This window comes from Oncorhynchus tshawytscha, unplaced genomic scaffold (genome assembly GCF_018296145.1).
Source record: "Oncorhynchus tshawytscha isolate Ot180627B unplaced genomic scaffold, Otsh_v2.0 Un_contig_5571_pilon_pilon, whole genome shotgun sequence".
Classification (NCBI taxonomy): domain Eukaryota; kingdom Metazoa; phylum Chordata; class Actinopteri; order Salmoniformes; family Salmonidae; genus Oncorhynchus; species Oncorhynchus tshawytscha.
The window spans coordinates 62,501-77,926 of record NW_024609393.1 but is presented as its reverse complement, the minus strand read 5'-3'; the positions used below and the strand labels follow the sequence as shown (position 1 = coordinate 77,926).

The 15,426-nt window shown below is 44.9% G+C and overlaps 1 protein-coding gene and 1 long non-coding RNA gene across 3 annotated transcripts in view; both read right to left on the bottom strand.

Annotated features, from left to right (window-relative positions):
* Positions 1-2,926: 2,926 nt before the first annotated feature.
* Positions 2,927-15,426, bottom strand: part of secisbp2l (SECIS binding protein 2-like) — a 42,910-nt gene continuing 30,410 nt past the window's right edge. The window contains exons 15-18 of the mRNA XM_042315119.1: positions 8,483-8,703; positions 7,907-8,061; positions 7,542-7,761; positions 2,927-6,521 (exon numbers count right to left, since the gene is read on the bottom strand). Of these exons, the coding sequence (XP_042171053.1) occupies positions 5,923-6,521; positions 7,542-7,761; positions 7,907-8,061; positions 8,483-8,703 (1,195 nt within the window). The 3' untranslated portion in view covers positions 2,927-5,922. The remainder of the gene's footprint in view (positions 6,522-7,541; positions 7,762-7,906; positions 8,062-8,482; positions 8,704-15,426) is intronic.
* LOC121844708 lies at positions 9,926-12,256 on the bottom strand. 2 transcript variants are annotated; one of them, XR_006082124.1, is made up of 3 exons: positions 12,091-12,256; positions 11,275-11,784; positions 9,926-11,187 (listed from the first exon to the last, which is right to left on the bottom strand). It is a non-coding gene; the product is annotated as an uncharacterized LOC121844708 (long non-coding RNA). The 2 variants fall into 2 exon arrangements; XR_006082125.1 differs by having other exon boundaries at positions 9,928-11,187; positions 11,275-11,707.

The following is a 15,426-nucleotide window of genomic DNA, read 5'->3' as shown; positions in this document are numbered from 1 at the left end:
CAGAGGGTAGTGAGGTCTGCACAACGCATCACCGGGGGCAAACTACCTGCCCTCCAGGACACCTACACCACCCGATGTTACAGGAAGGCCATAAAGATCATCAAGGACAACAACCACCCGAGCCACTGCCTGTTCACCCCGCTATCATCCAGAAGGTGAGGTCAGTACAGGTGCATCAAAGCTGGGACCGAGAGACTGAAAAACAGCTTCTATCTCAAGGCCATCAGACTGTTAAACAGCCATCATTAACATTGAGTGGCTGCTGCCAACATACTGACTCAACTCCAGCCACTTTAATAATGGGAATTGATGGGAAATGATGTAAAATATATCACTAGCCACTTTAAACAATGCTACCTAATATAATGTTTACATACCCTACATTATTCATCTCATATGTATACGTATATACTGTACTCTATATCATCTACTGCATCCTTATGTAATACATGTATCACTAGCCACTTTAACTATGCCACTTTGTTTACATACTCATCTCATATGTATATACTGTACTCGATATCATCTACTGTATCTTGCCTATGCTGCTCTGTACCATCACTCATTCATATATCCTTATGTACATATTCTTTATCCCCTTACACTTGTGTGTATAAGACAGTAGTTTTGGAATTGTTAGTTAGATTACTTGTTGGTTATTACTGCATTGTCGGAACTAGAAGCACAAGCATTTCGCTACACTCGCATTAACATCTGCTACCCATGTGTATGTGACAAATACATTTGATTTGATTTGATTTTAATCACATGAAATATAGAATCATGTTCAGAATGAGTGTGTCAAAGCAACAGAATAATTAGGGCTTTACAATGATGGAGAAAACCTGGATACATGTTGGGTTCATGGGGCAAATCTTCTTGGAAGTCACAGAGGGGGCACAGAGGGACATGTCAAAATGCTGAATTTTGGCACTTTAGCAAGTCTTATTTCATATGCATTTTTGTTTGATTAATTGAATTCTATCAATGTATCAATGTAATCTATATTAAAGGGCACTTCATTGAATATAACAGGCTTTTAATATTGGTGCACAATTTCTACTTAAAGTATCAAAGGGACGCAGAGAAGGCACCCATTTTGTGGAAGGACCCATGTCGTTGGTATTTGGGGGAGTGAACGTTATTGTGTAGTGTGTAATGTGATGTGTTGTAGAGTCTTTAGTGTCATTAAACTGAGCCTTGGTTAGTGTTTATCCCTCAGACAGCCTCTCTCTCTGACTCACCTCCTGCTCAGGACTCCAGGGTCTCCCTCAGACAGCCTCTCTCTCTCTGACTCACCTCCTGCTCAGGACTCCAGTATCTCCCTCAGACAGCCTCTCTCTCTCTGACTCACCTCCTGCTCAGGACTCCAGGATCTCCCTCAGACAGCCTCTCTCTCTCTGACTCACCTCCTGCTCAGGACTCCAGGATCTCCCTCAGACAGCCTCTCTCTCTCTGACTCACCTCCTGCTCAGGACTCCAGGATCTCCCTCAGACAGCCTCTCTCTCTCTGACTCACCTCCTGCTCAAGACTCCAGGATCTCCCTCAGGCTCCATTGAGTATAACACATCTCTCCAGGAGACAAATGTCTCTCTCAGAAAGTCTCACTCAGAAAGTGTCTCTCAGAAAGTGTCTCACTCAAAAAGTGTCTCTCAGAAAGGCTAACCAGTGAACACAAACACAAGACTGTGGGAAGACAATAACCAATAGGATACTGTCAGCAGAAGCCTGAACTTGTGATAGTTACTGATACTTTTATATAAACATAAATAAAAGAAAACATTAGAGAATAGTCTGTAAGCTACTCCAGAATAGATGTACTTGACTAACACCTACAGTTGATACACAGTAAATCTGTATCAGAAGAAACGTATAAATATGATATATAGTCGGTCAGAACTACACTGGAGGTCCACTTCTTGGTTGTACAGCATGGGAGCTATTTTCATGTTTTAACATACGGACAAGAAGTTAAATAATAAGACATAAATGCCGTTTTTCCCCCTCGAGACACTACGTTTGGATTCAAGTTTTATCCTCTAGGCCTACCTGTTTTCTCTGACTTACTGGGCTTAGTTGGGTTCACAAATAACAACCCAATGTATCACCAATGCCAAAGATTTGTATAACTAAACAAGAAAGACCACAGCTTGTCATTTCCAATGGGAACAAATTAGTCATAGCGGGCAGAAGAAGCATGCGCTAGTGATATCCTATTGGCGTGTTTTAGTATACATCTGCATATTTCTGTTAGGGAACGCCTACTCTGTGAAGTGCGCATGTGCAATAACTCAATTCACCTTTGCACTCCTTCTAAACAGCGCAATCTTAAAATATGTTGCAAAAGATAGTCTACAAAACGTAGTCCACTCATAACAGATTCTAGTTTTGAAAACAGAAAACTGTAGAGATCAAAGGTTTCATCAATGAGAAAATGTACCAAATGTCTGACAAAATCCATCTCGTTCCATCTTCTCCCACTGCCCACCAGTGGGCTTCCTCTCATCATCATGTTTTGTAGTGAGTGGAAACACCAACAGGATGCTTCACATTTATACATCCAGTGATATATGGGTCTCATTGCTCTGTCCGTGCCAATGCAGTAAGTAAGCAGGATTCAGGCGGCCATATTGGATTAGCAATCAACCAAAGTTTAGGGTGTCAAACTAAATTCCTGGAGAGACGTGTGTCTGCTGGTTTGTTATTTCCTTTCATGTGTCCAATTAAGACCTAGAAGTTCCTAACTAATCAATGAATTACCTTAATTGATCAATCAGTACAAGGGAGGTGCAAAATTCCACAGACCCCCGACCCCCGAGGACTGGAGTTTGACACGTGCTTTAGGCTAATACTCCTAGTTACACAAAGATCCCTATCAAACATATAGGAGATTTACATGCAACAAATAGACAAGACAAAATAAAAGACAGGAGTGTATGTAGTTTACTGAAAGAACATTTGAATGACATTCAGTCCAGATGGAGAGAACAGTAATGTTATGAGAAAAGCCTCTACATGTTGCTGTTGCTGTACAGTCAGTAAGAGAGACATAGAAAGACCAGGGACACACTGGGAAAAGAAAAGCTACTTCATTCAACCATTTTGTTTTGACATTAGTTACCAGGTGGTTGTTACAAGTATTATGGTATTTACATAGTGCAAAGGACACACTGGTTGTCATGGCTCCAAAACACACTGATGAGAGTTAGTTACTGAGAAACCTGCACACAGCCAGTGTACATTTTAGTACTAGACACACCGTCGTGATCACTTGTATCAGGGAAGGGCTCAATTCAACTCATTCAGAAAATCCTCATAGAAAACAGTCAGTTTTCAATTGACATGCGTTTTTTTTCTCAATTACATTTTTCATCAGTTGAATTTCAATTCACTTCCTGAATTGAAAATGAATTGACCCAACTCCTGACTGTGTCTATTTATTACACAACTCCCTCTCACCCCTCCTTCCTTCATATTGCATATGACCCAGCATGCCACTCCTATACATGGCATCCTCCTCCATCTAATAATACATGACTTGATTTCTATCATTTCCCATCAAATTACATCAACTTATTCAGATGTTTTATATCAAATGGCTTTAAGAAAAAGGTGATTGGGGTGTTTAATACACTGTAGTTCAAACATTTTAATTGTTCACATTTTATTTACATGGTTATAACTGGTGAGGTGGATAATTACTTCATGAATATTCAGAGGCTCCTGTGGTGGCTCCTCCCTTTGACCCCTCCTCCCTTTGACCAGTGAGTCCACATGTCCTGGGTCAAGTTGGACTACCTGTCAGCTTCAAACCCAAACAGTCTCTGATAATAGCTAGTTACAGTACATTTACCTGCCCACCCCAACAAACACGCCCACACTGCCACCGGTCAGTGGACTGGGACCTAAACCAAATGGAACCAGAGGCTATAGTAAAACACAGAAGTCAGCTAGCAACAACAAACAATCCACTCAGAAAACAACCCCAAACAGATGAACACTTGTCAATATAATCATCAATATTACAGGTTAAAGAGTCTCAGAAACAGCTATACAGGTTATGTACATCAGACATTTGTTCTGGCTTCAGTTACTGTTAGTATATGTCATGTGACATGTCATATCATTCATGTTTTCAAGGGACACGCCATTCTTTTTTAACACGCCATTTTCACATTAGTAGACATTGGTTTGGTCCTGGAGATAATGACTATGAGGTTAAAAAGTGGTGATATGCCCCTTTAAAATCACACCCAGTGAAAATAATACATGATTACTGTGATGGTTAATGTCAGAAACACATCGTGTAGGTTTGCAAATTACAGCAACTTTCCCAAAATTCCAAGGTTGGAGGATTATGTATTTTCTGCTTATTCCCAACAGATTCTGTGGACCTTCCAACCGGGATTCCTGGAAAAGTGGGGAATTTTGTAATCCTAACAAGGTTTTCGATTGGTTTTGGGAGACAGAGAAACATGGGAAGGATGACAACAATGTAACATAAGTCTTGATGATGGGACAGAGACACACACACGTCTAGCTGTAAACTCTCAGCCCTGCAGGGGCTCAGCAACCTTCTGCTTGGACTGAACCACCAGACCTCCACTATGAATAACCCAGGGATGACAGAGGAGACTTCTCTTCTAGTTAGTCTGTAGTCAGCAGTCACAGGTCTATCATCTGGAGGGCTCTGTGTCATACAGACAGAGGGAGACTTCTCTTCTAGTTAGTCTGTAGTCAGCAGTCACAGGTCTATCATCTGGAGGGCTCTGTGTCATACAGACAGAGGGAGACTTCTCTTCTAGTTAGTCTGTAGTCAGCAGTCACAGGTCTATCATCTGGAGGGCTCTGTGTCATACAGACAGAGGGAGACTTCTCTTCTAGTTAGTCTGTAGTCAGCAGTCACAGGTCTATCATCTGGAGGGCTCTGTGTCATACAGACAGAGGGAGACTTCTCTTCTAGTTAGTCTGTAGTCAGCAGTCACAGGTCTATCATCTGGAGGGCTCTGTGTCATACAGACAGAGGGAGACTTCTCTTCTAGTTAGTCTGTAGTCAGCAGTCACAGGTCTATCATCTGGAGGGCTCTGTGTCATACAGACAGAGGGGAAGCCTCTCCTCACAGCCTCTTCCTATCCTGGGGAAACCTGGAGTGGTGGGAAGGGAACCAGGGCTTCCCTTAGCCAGACCAGTCAAGCCCATTCCATGTCAGACCAGACCAGTCGATGCCAGACCGACCAGACCAGTTTAGCTGAGGCAGTTGTTCCAGGTCCACATCAGTGAGAGGAGGATGAGAGGAACAGAGGAGTCTATCCATCAGAGAGACCAGGAGAGATACTGTTGTCTGTAGTTTGCAGGTTGGTCTGTGTGTGTGACTGCCTATCTGTGTGTGTGTGGACTGCCTGTGTGTGTGTGTGTGTGTGTGTGTGTCTGTGTGTGTGTGTGTATGGTCTGATTCCTGAGATAATGTCTGAAGTCCAAAGTTACAGACAGAGAGAAGAGGAGAGTTGCTGGTTCAACTGTGAGAAAGAGGGAGGGGGGTGATAGAGATGAAAGAGTGCAGGTTAGGGGAACAGGTGTGAAGGCGGGATGAGGAAGACAAGTGACGGAGTGTACACAGATGGAGCGACAGAGTGTACACAGATGGAGCGACAGAGTGTACACAGATGGAGCGACAGAGTGTACACAGATGGAGCGACAGAGTGTACACAGATGGAGCGACAGAGTGTACACAGATGGAGCGACAGAGTGTACACAGATGGAGCGACAGAGTGTACACAGATGGAGCGACAGAGTGTACACAGATGGAGCGACAGAGTGTACACAGATGGAGCGACAGAGTGTACACAGATGGAGCGACAGAGTGTACACAGAGCGAATTTAGCGAGAAACAAAGAGAAAGAGAGGGATGAATGAGGTCTAATCAGCCAGTGATATTATTGGCCTCCATCTTCTCCAGCCCAGTCTCTGTGACATCAGCAGAATCCAACTCCTCTTCCTCCTCACTCTGCACTCCCTCCTCCTCTTCCTCCTCTTCCTCTGTGCTGTCCTGGCTCTTCCCCAGCTGAAGGTTCTCCAGCGTCTTAGACACCCAGGACTCAATACGGCTGATGACCGCAGGCACCTCCACAGAGATGGGCTCTGGTGTGTACTCTTCCTCCTCCTCCTCCTCTTCCTCTGCCTCCTCCAGCATACCGGGGACCAGGGTGGAGGTGGTGGAGGTGATGGAGGAGTTGAGGAGGTCCCTGCAGCTCCCATCCAAACTGCCTGTCTCCGTGCTCTGCTGGGAGGCCAGCTCCAACCGGTCGTCTGCCCGGCCCTCCTCTCTCTCCCCCGGGCCTGAGCCTGGAGCAGGGACGGCTGCTCTGAGCTGGAGGGTAGTGGAGTAAGGGCTGCGGTTGGTGGTGGTGGAGGGGGGCTGGTTGTCTCTCTGCAACCCAGAGGAAGTAGCAGGATGGCTGGGTTTAGCCTCCACAGGCTCCAGCCCATCTGACGATTCCACCATACTCCTCCAGTTGGTCTCTGAGGAGAGACATTTCAGATTATATTCACATGTAAAGAGAAAGACCTCTTTGATCTCAGAGATGGGTCAGAGTCAGGGTCAAAGGTCGGGATCATCTCTTACCGTACTCCTTGTCGTTGATCTCAGATGGGTCAGAGTCAGGGTTAAAGGTCGGGATCATCTCTTACCGTACTCCTTCTCGTTGACCTCAGAGATGGGTCAGATTCAGGATTAAAGGTCGGGATCAGGGTCATCTCTTACCGTACTCCTTCTCGTTGACCTCAGAGATGGGTCAGAGTCAGGGTTAAAGGTCGGGATCATCTCTTACCGTACTCCTTCTCGTTGACCTCAGAGATGGGTCAGAGTCAGGGTTAAAGGTCGGGATCATCTCTTACCGTACTCCTTCTCGTTGACCTCAGAGATGGGTCAGAGTCAGGGTTAAAGGTCGGGACCAGGGTCATCTCTTACCGTACTCCTTCTCGTTGATCTCAGAGATGGGTCAGAGTCAGGGTTAAAGGTCGGGATCATCTCTTACCGTACTCCTTCTCGTTGACCTCAGAGATGGGTCAGATTCAGGATTAAAGGTCGGGATCAGGGTCATCTCTTACCGTACTCCTTCTCGTTGACCTCAGAGATGGGTCAGAGTCAGGGTTAAAGGTCGGGATCATCTCTTACCGTACTCCTTGTCGTTGACCTCAGAGATGGGTCAGAGTCAGGGTTAAAGGTCGGGATCAGGGTCATCTCTTACCGTACTCCTTCTCGTTGACCTCAGAGATGGGTCAGAGTCAGGGTTAAAGGTCGGGACCAGGGTCATCTCTTACCGTACTCCTTCTCGTTGACCTCAGAGATGGGTCAAAGTCAGGGTTAAAGGTCGGGACCAGGGTCATCTCTTACCGTACTCCTTCTCGTTGATCTCAGAGATGGGTCAGAGTCAGGGTTAAAGGTCGGGACCAGGGTCATCTCTTACCGTACTCCTTCTCGTTGACCTCAGAGATGGGTCAGAGTCAGGGTTAAAGGTCGGGATCAGGGTCATCTCTTACCGTACTCCTTCTCGTTGACCTCAGAGATGGGTTCAGAGATGACGGAGCAGAAGGAGATAGCGGAGGCAGCGGAGGGGTTCCTGGAGTGGCCCATGTGGTGGGTGACCTTCTTGACATTCTTCAGCGCCTCCTCAGCCTGCTCCTGCTCCAGCGCTGACACCATGTCCTTGTAGGACTTACGAGCATCCTCCGTCAGAGACACTAACCGGTTAAACAGACCCTAGAGGAGGAGAGGGAGGGGTGGCGGACAGGGAGAGGGGAGAGAGAAAGACATAACATCAAGACTTTACACACTTCCATTTGCTTTTTGTTACAGTATTAACAAGCGTTATAAACACGCAGACAGGCTGTGTTCAACGTCTTACCTCTGCTCCAGAGAAGTTGAAGACGCCCACCACACTGACAGGCACCAGTTTGTTGACACAGCGTCCCAGAGCCTTCCTACCCAGAGCAAACACAAACGGGATCTCCTGTTCTCTGGCCATGGCTATGACGTTGTACAGAGCCTCATCTAGACCCCCTGGGACATAAAATAACAGTCACTACTACTGTAGAACTACCACTATAAACAGTCCTGCTCCCTGGGCATGGCTGTCTATCATGTTTTACAGAGCCTCATCTAGACGCCCTGCAATAGACAACACACAGTCACTAGTTGTGTAGAAGATTTGATGCAGCCTGTGCTGAGCATATCAATATGCTGCTCTCTGGTGGACACTAAAGTGGTGATTGGGGATGAATATTTGAAATATTCATGCACGCATTTGGAACCCCACACCCCAAGATCAGGGTGATGTTCAGATAGGCACACTAGCTACACGCTTAGCAACCGCAAAAACAAAACCCTGTGTTCTTATTGGACCTGGTTGAGTAGTACACTACGTGGTTCACTGCTTTTCAAAAAACATAACCCAGGATTAATGACAAGAATGACCCCTGACCTTTGGCCTGGATCTTCTCACAGTTGGGTGAGATGAGGACACACTTGATCTTGTGGAGCTTCATGTGTTTGGTGACCTCTCTAAGGCCCATGACCAGTCTGCGTTTGGTCTTGGCTTTGCTGGGGTCCTTCTGATAAACCCTCTCCTGGAACCGGACCAGTTCCTGCAGCAGCATCGTCACACTCTCATCTATCTCCTTATTCAACACCTGGTTACAGTACCTGGAGGAGAGAGAGAGAAACACACACACAGGATAAAACACATCCATCTATCTCCTTATTCAACACCTGGTTACAGTACCTGGAGGAGAGAGAGAGAAACACACACACAGGATAAAACACATTCATCTATCTCCTTATTCAACACCTGGTTACAGTACCTGGAGGAGAGAGAGAAACACACACACAGGATAAAACACATCCATCTATCTCCTTATTCAACACCTGGTTACAGTACCTGGAGGAGAGAGAGAAACACACACACAGGATAAAACACATCCATCTATCTCCTTATTCAACACCTGGTTACAGTACCTGGAGGAGAGAGAGAAAACACACACAGGATAAAACACATTCATCTATCTCCTTATTCAACACCTGGTTACAGTACCTGGAGGAGAGAGAGAGAAACACACACACAGGATAAAACACATCCATCTATCTCCTTATTCAACACCTGGTTACAGTACCTGGAGGAGAGAGAGAAACACACACACACACAGGATAAAACACATCCATCCATCTCCTTATTCAACACCTGGTTACAGTACCTGGAGGAGAGAGAGAAACACACACACAGGATAAAACACATTCATCTATCTCCTTATTCAACACCTGGTTACAGTACCTGGAGGAGAGAGAGAAACACACACACACACAGGATAAAACACATCCATCCATCTCCTTATTCAACACCTGGTTACAGTACCTGGAGGAGAGAGAAACACACACACAGGATAAAACACATCCATCCATCTCCTTATTCAACACCTGGTTACAGTACCTGGAGGAGAGAGAAAACACACACACAGGATAAAACACATTCATCCATCTCCTTATTCAACACCTGGTTACAGTACCTGGAGGAGAGAGAAACACACACACAGGATAAAACACATTCATCTATCTCCTTATTCAACACCTGGTTACAGTACCTGGAGGAGAGAGAGAAACACACACACAGGATAAAACACATCCATCCATCTCCTTATTCAACACCTGGTTACAGTACCTGGAGGAGAGAGAGAAACACACACAGGATAAAACACATTCATCCATCTCCTTATTCAACACCTGGTTACAGTACCTGGAGGAGAGAGAGAGAAACACACACACATAGGATAAAACACATCCATCTATCTCCTTATTCAACACCTGGTTACAGTACCTGGAGAGAGAGAGACCTGAAAGACACACACACAGGATAAAACACATTCATCCATCTCCTTATTCAACACCTGGTTACAGTACCTGGAGGAGAGAGAAAACACACACACAGGATAAAACACATTCATCCATCTCCTTATTCAACACCTGGTTACAGTACCTGGAGGAGAGAGAGAAAACACACACAGGATAAAACACATCCATCTATCTCCTTATTCAACACCTGGTTACAGTACCTGGAGGAGAGAGAGAAAACACACACAGGATAAAACACATCCATCTATCTCCTTATTCAACACCTGGTTACAGTACCTGGAGGAGAGAGAAACACACACACAGGATAAAACACATTCATCTATCTCCTTATTCAACACCTGGTTACAGTACCTGGAGGAGAGAGAAACACACACAGGATAAAACACATCCATCTATCTCCTTATTCAACACCTGGTTACAGTACCTGGAGGAGAGAGAAAACACACACTAATATTATAAACACATTCATCTATCTCCTTATTCAACACCTGGTTACAGTACCTGGAGGAGAGAGAAACACACACTAATATTATAAACACATTCATCTATCTCCTTATTCAACACCTGGTTACAGTACCTGGAGGAGAGAGAGAAACACACACAGGATAAAACACATTCATCTATCTCCTTATTCAACACCTGGTTACAGTACCTGGAGGAGAGAGAGAGAAACACACACACAGGATAAAACACATCCATCTATCTCCTTATTCAACACCTGGTTACAGTACCTGGAGGAGAGAGAGAAACACACACAGGATAAAACACATCCATCTATCTCCTTATTCAACACCTGGTTACAGTACCTGGAGGAGAGAGAAACACACACTAATATTATAAACACATTCATCTATCTCCTTATTCAACACCTGGTTACAGTACCTGGAGGAGAGAGAAACACACACTAATATTATAAACACATTCATCCATCTCCTTATTCAACACCTGGTTACAGTACCTGGAGGAGAGAGAAACACACACTAATATTATAAACACATTCATCTATCTCCTTATTCAACACCTGGTTACAGTACCTGGAGGAGAGAGAGAGAAACACACACAGGATAAAACACATCCATCTATCTCCTTATTCAACACCTGGTTACAGTACCTGGAGGAGAGAGAAACACACACACAGGATAAAACACATTCATCTATCTCCTTATTCAACACCTGGTTACAGTACCTGGAGGAGAGAGAGAGAAACACACACAGGATAAAACACATTCATCTATCTCCTTATTCAACACCTGGTTACAGTACCTGGAGGAGAGAGAGAAACACCTGGTTACAGTCACACACAGGATAAAACACATCCATCTATCTCCTTATTCAACACCTGGTTACAGTACCTGGAGGAGAGAGAGAAACACACACAGGATAAAACACATCCATCTATCTCCTTATTCAACACCTGGTTACAGTACCTGGAGGAGAGAGAGAGAAACACACACACACAGGATAAAACACATTCATCTATCTCCTTATTCAACACCTGGTTACAGTACCTGGAGGAGAGAGAGAGAAACACACACTAATATTATAAACACATTCATCTATCTCCTTATTCAACACCTGGTTACAGTACCTGGAGGAGAGAGAGAGAAACACACAGGATAAAACACATTCATCCATCTCCTTATTCAACACCTGGTTACAGTACCTGGAGGAGAGAGAGAGAAACACACACAGGATAAAACACATTCATCTATCTCCTTATTCAACACCTGGTTACAGTACCTGGAGGAGAGAGAGAGAAACACACACAGGATAAAACACATTCATCCATCTCCTTATTCAACACCTGGTTACAGTACCTGGAGGAGAGAGAGAGAAACACACACAGGATAAAACACATTCATCTATCTCCTTATTCAACACCTGGTTACAGTACCTGGAGGAGAGAGAGAGAAACACACACACACAGGATAAAACACATTCATCTATCTCCTTATTCAACACCTGGTTACAGTACCTGGAGGAGAGAGAGAAACACACACAGGATAAAACACATCCATCCATCTCCTTATTCAACACCTGGTTACAGTACCTGGAGGAGAGAGAAACACACACACAGGATAAAACACATCCATCCATCTCCTTATTCAACACCTGGTTACAGTACCTGGAGGAGAGAGAGAAACACACACAGGATAAAACACATTCATCCATCTCCTTATTCAACACCTGGAGACAGAGACACTAATATTAAAACATACACCAGACTGTCAAACAGCCGTCACTAACACAGAGAGGCTGCTGCCCACATACAGACTTGAAATCATTGGCCACTTTAATAAATGGATCACTAGTCCCTTTAATAATGTTTACATATCTTACATACTCATCTCATATGTAAACTCAGCAAAAAAAGAAACATTCCTTTTTCAGGACCCTGTCTTTCAAAGATAATTAGTAAAAATCCAAATAACTTCACAGATCTTCATTGTAAAGGTTTAAACACTGTTTCCCATGATTGTTCAATGAACCATAAACAATTAATGAACATGCTCCTGTGGAAGGTCGTTAAGACACTAACAGCTTACAGACGGTAGGCAATTAAGGTCACAGTTATGAAAACTTAGGACACTAAAGAGGCCTTTCTACTGACACTGAAAAACAACAAAAGAAAGATGCCCAGGGTCCCTGCTCATCTGCGTGAACGTGCCTTCGGCATGCTGCAAGGAGATGAGGACTGCAGATGTGGCCAGGGAAATAAATGGCAATGTCCGTACTGTGAGACACCTAAGACAGCGCTACAGGGAGACAGGACCGACAGCTGATCATCCTCGCAGTGGCAGAGCACATGTAACAACAACTGCACAGGATCGGTACATCCTAACATCACACCTGCGGGAAAGGTACAGGATAGCAACAACAACTGCCCGAGTTACACAAGGAACGCACAATCCCTCCATCAGTGCTCAGACTGTCCGCAATAGGGTGAGAGAGGCTGGACTGAGGGCTTGTAGGCCTGTTGTAAGGCAGGTCCTCACCAGACATCACCTGCAACAACGTCGCCTAGACAGGAATGTCAGTGTTCTGCTATGGCCAGCGAAGAGCAAGGATCTCAATCCCATTGAGCAGGTCTGGGACCTGTTGGATCGGAGGGTGAGGGCCATTCCCCCAGAAATGTCTGGGAACTTACAGGTGCCTTGGTTGAAGAGTGGGGTAACATCTCACAGCAAGAACAGGCAAATCTGGTGCAGTCCATGAGGAGCAGATGCAGCTGGTGGCCACACCAGATACTGACTGTTCCTTTTGATTTTGACCCCCCTTTGTTAGGGAAACATTATTCCATTTATGTTAGTCACATGTCTGTGGAACTTGTTCAGTGTATGTCTCAGTTCTTTACACATGTTAAGTTTGCTGAAAATAAATGCAGTTGACAGTGAGAGGACATTTCTTTTTTTTGCTGAGTTTATATACTGTATTTTAAACCATCTACAGCATCTTGCCTATGCCGCTCGGTCATCCCTCATCCAAATATTTATATGTATATATTCTTATTCCATTCCTTTACTTAGATATGGGTCTTAGGTAGTCGTTGTGGAATTGTTAGATATCACTGAACTGTCGGAACTAGAAGCACAAGCATTTCTCTAGACTTGCATTAACATCTGCTAACCATCTCCTTATTCAACACCAGGTACAGTACTTGGAGACAGTGAGAGAGAGAGGGACTTGGGTTAGGTAACACTTGGAGACAGTGAGAGAGAGAGGGACTAGGGTTAGGTAACACTTGGAGACAGTGAGAGAGAGAGGGACTAGGGTTAGGTAACACTTGGAGACAGTGAGAGAGAGAGGGACTAGGGTTAGGTAACACTTGGAGACAGTGAGAGAGAGGGGACTTGGGTTAGGTAACACTTGGAGACAGTGAGAGAGAGAGGACTTGGGTTAGGTAACACTTGGAGACAGTGAGAGAGAGAGGGACTTGGGTTAGGTAACACTTGGAGACAGTGAGAGAGAGAGGGACTTGGGTTAGGTAACACTTGGAGACAGTGAGAGAGAGAGGGACTAGGGTTAGGTAACACTTGGAGACAGTGAGAGAGAGAGGGACTTGGGTTAGGTAACACTTGGAGACAGTGAGAGAGAGAGGGACTAGGGTTAGGTAACACTTGGAGACAGTGAGAGAGAGAGGGACTTGGGTTAGGTAACACTTGGAGACAGTGAGAGAGAGAGGGACTTGGGTTAGGTAACACTTGGAGACAGTGAGAGAGAGAGGGACTAGGGTTAGGTAACACTTGGAGACAGTGAGAGAGAGAGGGACTTGGGTTAGGTAACACTTGGAGACAGTGAGAGAGAGAGGGACTTGGGTTAGGTAACACTTGGAGACAGTGAGAGAGAGAGGGACTAGGGTTAGGTAACACTTGGAGACAGTGAGAGAGAGGGGACTTGGGTTAGGTAACACTTGGAGACAGTGAGAGAGAGAGGGACTTGGGTTAGGTAACACTTGGAGACAGTGAGAGAGAGAGGGACTTGGGTTAGGTAACACTTGGAGACAGTGAGAGAGAGAGGGACTAGGGTTAGGTAACACTTGGAGACAGTGAGAGAGAGAGGGACTAGGGTTAGGTAACACTTGGAGACAGTGAGAGAGAGAGGGACTAGGGTTAGGTAACACTTGGAGACAGTGAGAGAGAGAGGGACTAGGGTTAGGTAACACTTGGAGACAGTGAGAGAGAGGGACTAGGGTTAGGTAACACTTGGAGACAGTGAGAGAGAGAGGGACTTGGGTTAGGTAACACTTGGAGACAGTGAGAGAGAGAGGGACTAGGGTTAGGTAACACTTGGAGATAGTGAAAGGCAATTTTTTTGAATCTTATTTACGATATTAGTCACATTGTCATTAAATAATCATAGTATGGCAAAAAAAATAAGGCTTAGTTCATTAATTTAGCCTTAAAAATGCACTGTTTTGATTTATACATCTCAATTAGAGTACAGTCCTGCACATCACAATATTAGATTTAATCATATATCGGCCCAACCCTAAGAGGAACACACACAATCAGGTTAACACACACACACACGCACAACAATATTAGAAAACACTCACATGCATACATCGACCAATATTATAAAACACACACACACACACCATTGTGTAGTTCAGTAGTTTCCAACTCTAGTCAAACAGCACAGTTTTGTTGTAGCTCCAGACAAACACCTGATTCAACTAATCATCATCCCCTCAATGAGTTGAATCAGGTGAGTTTGTCCGGGCCTACAACAACGTGTACTGTTGGGGGGCCTGGAGGAGGGAAACACTGGTGTAGATATGATATGGTGTGAGGAAGAGAGGAGAGGCATAGAGAGGTCGTAGGATGTCTGACACAGTGCTTAAGGGCTGAGACAAAGGGCCTACAACAACGTGTACTGTTGGGGGGACTGGAGGAGGGAAACACTGGTGTAGATATGATATGGTGTGAGGAAGAGAGGAGAGGCATAGAGAGGTCGTAGGATGTCTGACACAGTGCTTAAGGGCTGAGACAAAGGGCCTACAACCCAAGACATTAAGAAACA